Raw genomic sequence first — 14,487 nt, 5'->3', positions numbered from 1 at the left:
GTTTAAGATCAGAAAAGGTGTGTGCCGGGGCTGTGTGCGCCCCCATACATAGTCCAGCACACCATCCACATGCTGAAAGCCTTAGAGAAGCTGGATTATGAAGAAGAATGTGGCATCAGGATCGAATGAAAGCTTATTCACAACCTGCGATATGCAGGTGGCTCAATTTTTCTTGCTAAAAATGAGGAGGACTTGAGATACTTGTGGATGAAGATCAAGGATTTCAGCTCTCAAGGTGGCTTACAACTCAGTGTGAAGAAAACAACAACCCTCACAACTGGACCGTGATAGATGGAAATGATAGAGGTCCTTAAGGGGTTCCTCTTGCTTGGACCCACAACCAGCGCTCGTGGAAACACCAATCGAGATCATGAAAGACCCATTGCATTGGGTAAATCTGCCCACAAGGTCTCTGTAAAGTGTTCAAAAGCAAAGATGTGACTTTGAGCACTAAGGTGCACCTGACTCGATCCATGGGATTTGGGGTTGCCTCCTATGCACGTGAAAGTTGGACACTGAATAAAGAAGACAGAGAAAAGTAGATGCATTTGAACTAGGCTTTTGACAAAGAACATTGGAAATACCATGGGCTGTGAAAGAACAAAGAGACCCGTCTTAGAAGAAGTGCAGCCAGAGTGCTCCTTAGAGGCAAGGAGAGTGAGGCATTGTCCCACGTACTTTGGACATGCTGTTAGGAGAGACCGTTCCCGGGAGAAGGAGTTGGAAAAAGAGGTAGGTCCCCGACAAGATGGGAGGACGGCGCAGGACTGGACGGTGCTCCCTTCTTTGTACACGCCATCACTCTGCGTTGGAACTAACTCATTGGCCCCCAACAATAACAACATGAACTATATCAGACAATGTTCCAGTGCCATTGAGAAGGCTCTCCGCAGCGAATGGCTCAGAAGTGGAACAGCTGCCTGTTTCTGCGTTCTACTCTGCCTTCGTCTAGAAGCTCCACTGAAACCTGTCCGCCAGGGGTAAATACCGGTGGCATTTAAAACACAGGCAGCAGAGTTTCCAGTGTCACAGCAACATGCAAGCCACCGCAGACAACACAGGTGAGTGGTGGGACAAAAAGTCATCCTGCAATGGCCTGTCTAGAACTGCCCTTGTCCACTTGACCCCATGTGGGTAGGTAGTTCTTCAAAGGATACATTCTTTACATTAACAATTGAGCTAAATTACTTGGTTTAATGTGATCTTTTTGTTTGTTTCAGCTCTAAAAATTATTATCTGAGGACAACATTTATGATCCCTGGTGGCACTGTAGGTTAGCGTTTGGGCTACTAACAGCGAGGTGAGAGGTTCAAACCCACCAGTCACTCTGCAGGAGCAAGAAGAGGCTGTCTGCTCCTGTCAAGATGTACAGCATCAGAAACCCTACAGAGGGTAGTGATGAGTCCCAATGGGCTCAATGACAGTGGGCTTGCCTTTAGGACTTCTTGAGATTTATCTCGATTTTTAATTATGCTTGTATTTACTGGGGTTTTGTTGTTGTTGTTGTAAACTGTCCCTGTTCTGGCCCCACAAGAACATCCGTTCCCTGAGGGCAGGGATCTTGTCTCTGTGGTCACTGTTGTCTGCCCACACTGAACACACAGATTGTGCTCAGAGCACCTGCTTGAGGGACAGAGGGCAAAGGGAGCTAGTTGTGACCTGGGAGAGTCACATGGTGTGGGGGGAGGTCACATGCTCACAGGCATCTTCCCTGAAGGCAGTCCCTGCCAGACTGCTGTCTCCCCACACCACAGGGGTGGGGGCCTGCGACCATTAGCTTGGTTCCTGTAGGTGGCGTTCACACCCCACTGATAATGGTCTCTATCAGTTGAGCCAGGGAACAGGCCAAACCAACTCTGTGACATCCAAAGTTAGGCTGCCATCCGGTATCTAGGATCTAGGATCCGCCCATCTTGTCACATGTATACTCCCAATTCCTCCTCTTCCTATTGTGTATATGTCCCTAGACCACCCCCTTTTATTACCTATAGCACAGCCCCTTCCTGTGATGCATGTCCTCACCTGTAATTGGGGGGCTTGCATGTCCCCAGAGAACATAAAAAGCCTGGGCTAGCATTAAACTTGCTCTCTCCCTCCACATGGACAATCAAGTGGGGCTGAGGTGAGCATGCTACTATGAATCATGTCTGACTCCATTTATTGCAATACTTCACTTCTATCTCTCATGTTCTCTATAACTTTACTATGATCTTTACTTATTATCGCTGTACAATTGCGCCTACCGGACCCGTAATGATGTGTTAGGGGCTGGCTTCCCCTGACAATGTGGCATACTTATTCAAGCATAGACTGCTGGGCCAGCCCCCAGAGTTTCTGACACTAAGGGTCTTGGGTACCACCACCAACTTTGCATTTTTTTAAATCATTTTATTGGGGCTCATACAAGTCTCAATCACAATCCATACACCCATCTATTCATTCTGTCAAGCACATTTGTACATTTGTTGACATCATTTTCAAATATTTTCTTTCTACTTGAGCCCTTGGTATTAGCTCCTCATTGGTTCTCCTTTCTTCTCACACCCTCCCTTCCCCCATGAACCTTTGATAATTTATAAATTATTATTTTTTTATGTCTTACATTGACTGATGTCTCCCTTCACCCATTTTTTCTGTTGTCCATCCCCAGAGAGGGGGTTGTATGTAGATCATTGTGATTGGTTCCCCTTTTCTCTCCCCACCTCTCCCTTCCCCTCCTTGTATTACTACTCTCATTATTGGTCCTGAGAGGTTTATCCACCCTGGATTCCCTGTGTTCCCAGTTCCTCTCTGTACCAGTGAACGTCCTCTGGTCTAGCCAGATGTGTAAGGTAGAATTAGGATCATGATAGTGGGGGGAGAGGAAGCATTAAAGAACTAGAGGAAAGTTGTATGTTTCATTGGTGCTACACTGCACCCTGACTGACTCATCTCCTCCTCAAGACCCTTCTGTAAGGGGATGCCCAGTTGTCTACAGAGGGGCTTTGGGTCTCCCCTCCGCACTCCCCCTCAATCACCATGATGTGATTTTTTGTTCTTTGATGTCTGATACCTGATCCTATGGACACTTGATGATCACATGGGCTAGTGTACTTCTTCCATGTGGACTTTGTTGCTTCTCAGCTAGATGGCCACTTGTTTATCTTCAAGCCTTTTAGGACAGCAGATGCTGTGTCTTTTGAAAACTGGGCACCATCAGTTTTCTTCACTATATTTTCTTATGCATCCGCTGATGGACATTGGGCCTCTACTCAAGTACTCCCTCAATGCAAGAACACTTTGTTCTATTAAACTGGCATTCCATGATGCTCACCTTCCCAACACAATCACTGAAAAATTTGCATTTTTGACAGGTTCCCAGGCAATGCTGTGCCACCAGTCTATGAACTACACTGCAGTATACCATCCTGGTTGCTCCCAATAATCACCTGGGAAGGTCTTTCTGGTTGACTGGTGGGCTGCTTTTGCATCCCAACCCCCTCAAAGAGCCTTGCTGTTCTACCAGCACGAAGCAGGAAACCAATAGAGAGGACTGAGGGGCCAGCCCCAATCCTAACTATGTGGACAACACCCCCTCCCTGCAGAAGAATTCACTTCAGAGGACAGCACTGAAGCTACAGCTCAGGGAGAGGGACATGTCTGATCAGAGCACACAGGAGCAAATGAAGGGGGAGGAAGAGAGAGTGGAGCACATCCTGGCCCTCCAAGCCCTGAGGACGATATCCCTGCTCCGAGCAGCCAATGCACAGAGAGGGCTGTAGAGCCGCCCCCACCACAAGGCACAGCCCTCACTGACTCATAGCACTTCAAGGGACAACACTGGAGACACAGTGCGGGGAATTGCACCCAATCTGACCCCACCACACCGAGGCAAACACTAAGGGTGTGCAACAGAACAGCAAGGGGAACAGAACAGAGCCCCCAGGGAATACCAAAAATAGACTTTGGGACCAGGGCATGGCACCCCATCTGAATCGATCGGAAAACACTCCTAAAGGGCAGCAAATAGACCTTAAACTATTTACAGGCTTTTCTTTCTTTCTTTGTTTTTCTTTTTGTCATTGATTTTTTTGTATTTTCTTTTATTGCTTTGCTTTGCTCTGTCTTGGTTTTTTGCATATTATTCTTTCTGCAGGTCTATCTAGGTAAGATAGGCGGGATAAACAATCTGGAGGAGAAAACAACTGGAGCGACAGTTCTGGGGGGACATGGGAGAGGGGGAGGCAGGGAAAAGGGAGTGGGTGTTAACAAACTCAGGGACAAGGGAACAACAAGTGATCCAAAATCGATGGCAAAGAGGGTATAGGAGACCTGGTAGGACTTGATCAAAGGCAATGTAACCGAGAGGAATTACGAAAACTCAAATGAAGGCTGAGTGTGATAGTGGGACAAGAGGAAAGTAAAAGGAAATAGAGGAAAGAACTAGGAGGCAAAGGGCATTTATAGAGGTCTAAATACAGGCATGAACATATGTAAATATATGTATGTATAATGATATGGAAATAGATCTATGTACATATATTTATACATTTAGTATTAAGGTAGCAGATAGACATTGGACCTCTACTCAAGTACTCCCTCAATGCAAGAACACTTTGTTCTATTAAACTGGTATTCCATGATGCTCACCTTCCTGATATGATCACTGAAGACAAAAGTGGGTACATAAGCAAATGTGGTAAAGAAAGTTGATGGTGACCAGCTATCAAAAAATATAATGTCTGGGGTCTTAAAGGCTGAAGATAAACAAGTGGCCATCTAGTTGAGAAGCAACAAAGCCCACATGGAAGAAGTACACCAGCCTGTGTGATCATGAGGTGTCCATGGGATCAGTTATCAGGCATCCAAGACCCAGAACAAAAAAAATCATATCATTGTGAATGAGGGGGAGTGCGGAGGGGAGACCCAAAGCCCCTCTGTAGACAACTGGACATCCCCTTACAGAAGGGTCTCGGGGAGGAGACAAGTCAATCAGGGTGCAGTGTAGCAACGATGAAACATACAACTTTCCTCTAGTTCTTTAACGCTTCCTTTCCCCCCCACCCCACCCCACTCAACCATTATTATGATCCCAAGTCTACCTTACAAATCTGGCTAGACGAGAGGATATATACTGATACAAATAAGAGCTGGAAGCACAGGGCATCCAGGACAGATAAACCCCTCAGGACCAATAATGCGAGTAGCAATACCAGGAGGGTAAAGGGAAGGTGGGGAGAGAAAGGGGGAACAGGTCACAATGATCTACATACAACCCCCTCTCTGGGGGATGGACAACAGAAAAAGTGAGTGAAGGGAGACAGCAGTCAGTGTATGACATGAAAAAATAAAACTTTATAAATTATCCAGGGTTCGTGAGGGAGGGTGGGCGAGGGAGGGAAAAATGAGGAGCTGATACCAAGGGTTCAAGTAGGGGAAAAAAAGTTTTGAAAATGATGATGGCAACAAATGTACAAACGTGCTTGACACAGTGGATGTGTGTGTGGATTGTGACAGAGTTGTACGAGCCCCCAGTAAAATGATTTTTTTTTAAGACCCTTGCTGTTCTAAGTCCTGTGGCTGCCCCACACACAGAGACGGAAATGCTGCCTAATCTCATGCTCGGTTGAAGGTGGGACGACCGTGGTGCATTGGGTTGCCACTGGCTGATATTGAGAAGTACGTCATCAGGCTTTTCTTCCTAGCCCAGCTTAGGCTGGAAGCGCCTCTGAAAACTGTTCCATGCATCCTGGCTACACGGCAAGCCTCACAGACCGACGGGTAGTGGCTACATGTGAATGGGGCGTTTTCCCTTCTTCATGAACTGATTTTCAGAGCCATTGGTTGGTTTATAGAAGTATGGTGCAGAAAGGAGAGCATATCCCCCCACACCCCTCCCCTGTGTGCTGTGTCTCCCAAGAGCATCCTGCCCTCCTGGTTTCTGTTCATGACAATCACCGAGCCTGTACTGCTCCATTCACATTAGGGTTTGGGCAAATGCATAAAGTCATGTCTCTATCATGATAGTGTCCTGCAGGCTGGTTCCCCTGCCCGCAAAGGGCCCTGTGGCTAGCCCATTCATCCACCCCACCGCGCTCTCTGGTCCCCGGGAAGCTTTAAAGAGGTCTGGGGTCTGAACAGCACCTCAACCAACGAGACCGGAGTCCATGGGCAGGACCCAGGCTTTGGGTGTGTCTGATGATTAGGCAGAGGTTAAGAAATAATTAATTCCTTCTGATACCCATGTAATTCTCATTGATGAAAGGATCACACCTTTTTCCTAGATTAGGAAGCAGATTACAAGGGGTTTCTTCCTGTCATGAGGTTAAGAGTGCCCCCCCCCCCAAACTCCAAATCCACCCAGGGCTTCAGAATGTGACCCTATTTGGCATAAGGTCTTTTCAGATGTAATTAACATTAGGTCCAGCCAGGGCTAAGGGATCCTGGTGGCCCGGTTGTTATGCACTCGGCTGCTAATCTAAAATTCTGTAATTCAAGCCCATGGGCTGCTCCACAGGAGCAGAAAGATCGCCTGTGACATGCTGCCATAGGGATTTCAGCCTGTGAAACCGTATGGAGCACTCCTACTCTGTCCTCTGTCGGGTCACTAGGTGCTGAAATGCACGCATCTAAGAACAACACAGCCAGGTAAGGACTGAGAGCACACTAGATCGGGGGGTCCCCACACCCAATGAGCATGTCCTCAGACGACACAGACCTGGCGGATAAGGAGGAAAGGTGCTGCTGGGCAGGGGGTGGGGTGATACAGTTACAAGCCAAGGATTGCTGGTGACCCAGGAGCCAGGAGCCAGCTGAGAATGGATTCACCATCAGAACCCTTCCAGGACCCAACTGGCCAAAACCCTGATCCCAGACACCCGGCCTCCAGAGATTCAATGTCTGTCTTGTAAGCCATGCAGCCTGGGATCGTCTATTACTGCAGGGGAACAAATGCAATGCCTGTCCGAGAACCGTCAGCCATTTCTGACACCACCTCCAGGCCCCGGCAGGTCAGGAAACAGATGGCGGCGGTGGCTGTTTATCTCCTAGTGAGTTGATGTTCATTAAGCACCTACTGAGGGCTGCTTTTGTGCCCCCCTCCCCTGGCCACTGCCTGCCCCACCTGACAGAGGAGGAAACTGAGGTGTGGAGAGGTGGGGTGCCCTGCCCCTGGTGGAAGTGCCAGAGCGAACATTGAGCCAGCTGTCCCCATGGTGCTGTGTGACTCACGAGCCAAGATGGAAGGGACGCTGGACCAGGAGGAAGAGACCCCACCCAACCTACTGCAGGCAAGACAACCCTGACTCATCGCCACTCGCCAGGGCAGAGTAGAACTTCCAGGTGGTCGTCTTATGGAAACGGGCTGCCTCGCCATCTCCCCCAGGCGGCTGGTGGGGTTGAACCACTGGCGCTTTGGTTAGCAGCCAACGCCGATGGTGCTGTGCCACCAAAGCTGCTCTAGAGGAGGAAGCAGGTGCTGGAGCCAGGCGTGGAGGTGAGCCTGCACAGTGTCCTAAGCAAGCAAGCAGTCAGGCAGAGACCCAAACATGGGTTTGTCTGCACCTGGAAGAAGATTCGGTGGTGGCAAGGATATGCCGGATCCCTGGTGGTGCTTCTGTTGTTAACCCAAAGGTTAGGGGGGTTCAAGTCCCCCTGGAAGCACCTCAGAAGAAAGGCCTGGCGATCTATCTCTGAAACCCGGTGGGAGCGCAGTTCTGTTCTAACACACATGTGACTCCGGGTTCCTGGTAACTGGGTGAAGTGGCTCACTGCATTTCTGCCTCAACACTACCAGGTGCACCGATGCAGAGACCCAGAAAAGAGGAATGCCCCACCGGGGTTCAGCATACTTCAAAGTCGGCCGAGGCCCCTCCTCCCCAGACTCCCAGGGCAGCAGCCTGGTAGCAGCTCAGCCAGCCCACTCCTCCAGGATGAGCCAGCTTTAAAAGCCAGCAGCCGGTGGCTTGGCGGCAGGCACTCACCCTGGAAGGGATCCGGCTGCTTGCAAAGCACAAAAGCATTTCCCACTCAGAAATGGGTTCCAGGCCTCCTTGGGTCAATGTCGGATGAAGAGCAGGGGCTGGCAGCAGCCTCTCGGGGAGCCAGCTGCAGCCCGGGGCCCTCACCTCTTAGACAAGGCAGTCAGGGCAGGCAGACAGGGAGGATAAACGCTCCGATTTTTTTCAGTCTACAAGTTGATATAAAAATATGTCTGCTGGCTTCCACTTGGAAGCCCAGAGTTCCAGGACAGCCTTCCAAGGTCACAGTCTGTTCAACTCCTCCATGGTGAGACACTTTGTCTAAGACCTCCCCGCCTCTCCCCCGATGCTGAGAGGAGAACTTGCGAACCTCCTGGGCTTCCAGGAGCAGCCGGAAAATCACTGCATGCGTGGAGTGGCCGTGCTGGGCCGGCGGGGCTGTGGCTAGTGGAAAGCCGGGCCCCTTCCTGGAGAGACAGCAGCCACGAACACCGGCTGCCCAGCCAGAAACATCTGACTTGGATATTACTGAGAAAGACTGGCAATCGGCACTTTCATGTGATAGCTCTGTGTTTTCTTTTTTAACCCATTTTTTTAAACTGAGAGTTTATATAAAAATGCGCCCACAAATGTTCACAACCATTTTTGTTTGTAACAGCCCCAAACTGGAAGCCCATGCAAGCAGCGAGGCATAGGTGAACAGATACGTACATCACAGTACAACATGCCAGTCTGACCTTCTCCACCCCACGCATGTCCGAGCAGACTGTCCTTCCCCCAGGGTTTCAATACGCTGAGCTGGTCAGACCCACCAGCCGCTCCTCGGGAGACAGGTGAGCCTGTCGACTCCCATGAAGCTCGGCAAGCTTGGAACCTGCTTTGAGTAGGAACGCACTTGCTAGCTGACCTTTCAGAAGTAGATCTCCAGGCCTTTCTGATGAGGCACCTCTAGGAAAGCTGAGTCCCAGACTCATTTAGGAGCCGAAACTTAACCCTTGTTGCTACCTCACTGCCATTGCATCAGTTCCGACTCATAGCAACCCTCTCAGACAGGGCAGGACTTCTCCCTGTGAGTTTCTGAGATTGTAAGTCTTTATGGGAGCAGACAGTCTCATCTTTCTCCCAAGGAGCAGCTGGTGGTTTCAAACTGCTGACCTTGCATTTGGCAGCCCAACATATCACCCATTAATGCACCTAAATCGTGGTTTATCCACACACTACAAACAGTGGGGCATAACCATACAGCATGATATGTATGGAATACACCAGTCAGCACCCAAAAAAGAAATAGACTATTAGTCCACTCTCAACCTGGATGAAACTCAAAATGGTTGCATGGAGTGAAAAAAGCAAACAAACAAAAAAAACATGTTGTGTCTCCACTCATATAAAATTCTAGAAGATGCAAATTAAGCTATGACTCAAGCTTGATGCCGTCCAGTCTATTCTGACGCACAGTGACCCTGTAGGGCAGGGTTCTCACGCTTGGCAAAGCAGAGGGGCAGCGAAGGAGAGGAAGACCCTTGACGAGCTGGATGGGCACAACAGCCGCAGTCATGGGCTCAGACACAGCAGCAGCGATACAATGGCGCTGCCCTCGGCACGTTCTCCCGGTGGAACCTACGGTCACTATGAGCCAGAGCAGACTCAGGAGCTGCTGCCGATCACACAGGGCAGGGCAGAACCGCCTGTGGGCTTCCGAGGCTGGAGATCTGGATGGAATCAGACTGCCCCATCTTAATCTATAGTGTGAGAAAACATGGTGGTTTCCTGGAAACAGGGAGTGTGAGGGGCGGAGGGGGGATGGCAAAGGGGTCCAAGCAACTGGTGGGGTGAGATGGTGGGGTGTGAGAAGCAGCCCCAGTCATCACACTAGGTGTGATTCGCTGCGAATGGGGGAGCTGACTGGCTCTCTCATGAACAGGAAGGTTCGGTCTGGGAGCTGGGAAGCAAACTACCACAAAAGGCAATCTACTTCATGTTAGCTGCCTGGGGTGCCTGCTGGAGGGATTCTGTCCCTCCCATATGCTCTGTCTTGGCGGGGGAGAGAGAGGGAGAAGACAGGAGGGAGGCAGAGAGGGAGAGGACAGCTGCCCACCCAGATGCTTATCAAAGTCTGCACTTTCTCCCATGTGCACCTGAGAGCTTGCTCAGAACTACTCAGTCCCTCCTACGCGTGACCTTAAAAACCACCCAACACCCAACAGGGGGATCCTATGTTGCTGAAGTCTTTGAAAGCCAAAAGAGCCCGTTTCTAAAGATGCTGATGTCACTGACAAGGACTACGGTGTCCTGGGTAATCACAGCTCCCCCCTCTCCACCTTCAGCCACGGGGTCTTCCACAGATGGAAGAAGAGGGGCCTGGGAGCCATAGGATGGTGTGGTGGCCATCAGGCCGGGCTCCAAGCTCCTCCATCCAGCGAGCAATGAGAATCCAGCCAAGATGCTGAAGTCCTCCCAAAGAGCTCATAGCCCTGGTGATTGGCAGTCACATTCAGACCACGGACTACATGGCACCATGTCAGTACCAAACATGGGTGGGCGAGGTGGCCCCAGTGCTAAGGAAGGCAGGGGATCTAGAAGTGTGGACAAGGGTCTTTCCGGGGCCCCAGGTCCTCTCCCTTACCTTGGCCAGCTGTGTCTGCAGCTTATTCTTGATGTCCATCACCTCGGAGATGCGGGCATTGAAGGCCAGGTTAGTGTTCGTAAACTGCTTCCACATCTGATCCGACAAGGTCTCCAGGAGGTGCTCTGCCTCCTCGCGCAGCCGGATGGAGTTGGCCCGCATGTTCTGGGAGTGTCTGATGTTGTCATTGCTGAACTTGGCCCAGGTCTCAGGCACAGAGACCCTGCAAGAGGCACAAGGACAGATGTACTACAGGGGAAGGAGGACGCAGAGCCGTGTCCACCTCCTGACCATGGTTTGTCAACCTCAGCAGTATTGCCATGGGAGGCTGAGTTGTCCTTTTAGCAGGGGACATGACCTGTCAGATGCTTAGCAGCCCCTGGATGCCAATGACACTCTCCCCCCCGATTGTGATGGCCAGAAATGTCTTCAGACCTTGGCCACTGTCCCCTGGGGAGGGTGCACCACCACCTAGCTTGAGGACCCTTGTCCTCTCCCAACCCTGCAGCTGAGACAGAGCAGCTGACTTCCCTGGGGCACTTTGGGGGGTTGGTGAGAGAAGCACACTTTCCCATAACACCCTCCACAACCCCACCCAAACCCGGAGCCGGGTGAAGAGCCAGGCATCACGGCGGGCTGCAGCGAGCGTCCTTCCTCTCAGTGGTGAGCGTGGGGCTGTGCCATGTGGCTGGAATGTTGCTCCGCAGAGACTGGTTGTGGGATCAGCCAATGAGAGGGCACCACAGGAGATAGGAGATGGGCACTTGGGCCCCCTTGCCATCCATTTACAGCAAGGAGACGGACAATACACAAGAGACTGACATAGCAGGCTAAGTGATGCAAGGAATTTAGAAACAGAGGAGCAGTCAGCCACCTTCGAGTCTAAGGCAAAAAATGTGGGGGACCAGGATAACAAGGCAGCCTGTGGGGCTCCGGTTCTCACTGGTTGCACTGCCTATCCAGTGGTTTTGTTTGGCTTTTGCCGTTGTTCAAAACCAAACAGCACACAAGCCTCTGGCTTCTGGAGATGAGAGAGGCCGCGGTGTGTGGGCCAGGGCTTCCATCCATCCACACGGGGCCAGAGAAGGGTGTGGGCAGCCGAAGGCTGCACGGCGGCGCGGCCCTTCACCCCAGGATGCTGGCAAGGGCAGCAGCTAGAGGCCTTCTGGTTTCCTCTGAGGGTGTCCACTGCTGCAGATGGGACCATGCCAAGGTCACTGAGTCCCCTCTGCCCTGGAGTGGACAGCTGAGCCGTGACATCCCTCAAGGGGGTCGTCACACATCATTGCTGGGAGTTAGCACTGCCAGTGTTGTCAGACTTCCCTGGGGGGGGGGGCACCCCTGAAAACCCAGCCTGCGGTCTTTTACCCTGCCCGGTGCATCTCTCCCTTAGATTCTAATCAGCATCCTTTCACTGTAAGATGCGGGAACCAGGAGGATATGGCTTTGACAACTTCTCTGGGTCCTTCTAGCAAATTATTGAACCTGAAGGTGGTCCTGGGAACTCCTAAACTCAATGAACCAAAAACCAAACTCAGTGCCCTCAAGGACAGACTAGAACTGCCCCCGTGAGCTACAAGGGTGTAACTCTCTATGGGAGTAGAAAGTGTCCTCTTTCTCCCACAGAGCGGCACGTGGGCTGTTGTTCTTTTTCACTGACCTTCACCTTGTATTCTCTGCGCATGTTATCAGGAGGGACCAGTCCCTGAAGAAGGTAAGGTTTTTACTTTACTCTCTTTTAATGAGCACTCTGGCTGTACATCTTTCAGTAGAGATTTGTTGGTTCTTCTGGTGGTCCATGTAATTGGGGGGGGGGGGCAGAAACATTGCTATCAGGCCGTTTCCAACCTGCCCAGAGGTGGCCTGGCCTTAAGAAAACTTTGAGTACAAAGCCCTGAGCTAGCACATCTGGGGGCCATTAGTCACCACAAACAGCAGCTCTCTCGGGCAGTCACCAGATGGGGACCTTTAAGTACCAACTCTTCCTATGGAAATTGGAGACTGCCAGCTGGCCTGGCTGCCAGCCTTCCAGGGAGGCATCTGTTTAGGAAAGGATTCCAGGACCAATGGGCAGGGAGGCCCAAACCTTACAGTCCTCCCTGCCTTGACAACGCCATGGGGGTGGTCATCAGGCCAAAGGGGAGAAGGGTCCCTGGCACCATCATCGCCGGGACCCTCAAGGACCATCTCAACACTGAGATCCACAAAGTGACCCCAGACCTGGGCCAAGGAGATGGCCAAGGGACTCCTTCCTGACCTTCTTTTCTCGGTGAACTAGTGTATTGAGCTATTGCATACCTACTATGCGCCATAGGAGGTTGAATAAAGAAGACAAGAGAGTCGATGCATGTGAACTGTGCTGGTGAAAAGTCCCACGGACGGTCAAAAGCCAAAGCAAGCCGTCTAGGAAGAGGTACAGCCAGAATGCTCCTGAGAAGCAAGGATGGCGAAAACTCACACTAGCGCCTGGAGAAGGACATCATGCTTGATAAAGTAGAGGGTTGGTGACAAAGAGGAAGGCCCTCAAGGAGGTGGATGGATGCAGGGGCTACGACAGTGGGCTCAAGCAGAGGACCAATGGTGGGGGTGGTGCAGGAGCGGGCAGCGCTTTGTTCTGCTGGGCACAGGGTCGCGCTGGGCTGGGATTGACTGGATGGCACCCACCAATAACAACCGTGTGCCGAGCACAACACGGCATGATTACGATTCAAAGGAGCAACTGACCAAGACAAGACTCCACCTCACCGGTACCCAGCCCTGGTGACCCAGACCGACGATGAGGCATGCCTAAGCTCGGTGCCAAATCAGGCTGTGACACAGCCACCACAGGGCCAAGCACAGGTGGGCACCTCGCTCCCAAACACCATCAGGAGAGAATGTGGGCACACGCTCAGGCAGCGCACATGGACTCAGTATCTGATATACTCGCTCCCCACGCCAGGGACTCTGTACTCCTCACAGAAGCCCGGAGTGCCGGGGGCTGTCTGTATCCAAATGGCAAAGACGAGGACACAGGGCCCCCGGGGGAAATCAAAGCAAAAAAAAAAAATCAGGCTTGCTGCCATCAAGTCAATTCCTCCTCACGGCGTCCCTGTAGGACAGGGTAGAACTGCCCCTGTGCATTTCTGAGACTGTAATCCATTGCGGGAGTAGAATGCCCCATCTTCTTGTGAAGCAGCGGGTGGTTTTGAACCGCTGATCTTGCAGTTAACAGCCCAATGCTTAACTACTGCACCACTCGGGTCCCTTAAGAGGAAGTAGCTTCCTCAAAGTGTAAGCACCAAGCTTGTGATTTGGAGCCTGACTCCAGGTCTACACGTTTACGCCATGGCCAGCTCCCGTGGGTACCAGTTGGCTTTCCCTGCAGACGGTGAGCGTGCATCGGACCCTGTGTCTGGCTCCAGCCATTTTGCTTTTAGAATTCGGTGGGATTGCCAGTCAAGGTGCAGGGTGTATCCTAGAACTCGCATGCTCGGTCTCATTCTGGGATTTGGATCTTAAACAAAGTGGGGTGTCATGGGTTGGACTGGATATTGAAATCCTAAATACACACCCCCAACCCCCGCCACCCACCAGTAGCTGTAACCGTAACCTTATTTGGAGAGAGGGGCCTTTTGACACATGGAATTAGTCAAGTTGACATGGGACCATATGGGGACTAGGGTAGGACCTAACCCAATATAACAAACAACACAAAGTCACTGCCCTCAAGTCACTTCCAGCTGACAGCAGCCCTATAGCGCAGGGTAGAATGACCCTGTGGGTTCCCAAGGCTGTCCACCTTTACGGGGCAGTAAACCCGTCAGCTCCCACAGAGCGGCTGGTGGAGTTGAACTGCTGACCTTGTGGCTAGCAGCCTAATGTGGAAGCCGCTGCTCTACCAAGGGCTCCTCCATCCATTGT

At 51.3% G+C, this 14,487-nt stretch overlaps 1 protein-coding gene across 1 annotated transcript in view; it reads right to left on the bottom strand.

Annotated features, from left to right (window-relative positions):
• The window catches only part of TEKT5 (tektin 5), a 54,047-nt gene that overhangs the window by 20,877 nt on the left and 18,683 nt on the right, over nucleotides 1-14,487 (bottom strand). Inside the window, exon 5 of the mRNA XM_075528218.1 lies at nucleotides 10,585-10,807. Coding sequence (XP_075384333.1) covers nucleotides 10,585-10,807 — 223 coding nt within the window. The remainder of the gene's footprint in view (nucleotides 1-10,584; nucleotides 10,808-14,487) is intronic.

The sequence above is a fragment of the Tenrec ecaudatus genome, chromosome 12, assembly GCF_050624435.1.
Source record: "Tenrec ecaudatus isolate mTenEca1 chromosome 12, mTenEca1.hap1, whole genome shotgun sequence".
NCBI lineage: Eukaryota > Metazoa > Chordata > Mammalia > Afrosoricida > Tenrecidae > Tenrec > Tenrec ecaudatus.
The sequence above is the reverse complement of the archived record's forward strand: the minus strand, read 5'-3'. Positions and strand labels throughout refer to the sequence as shown.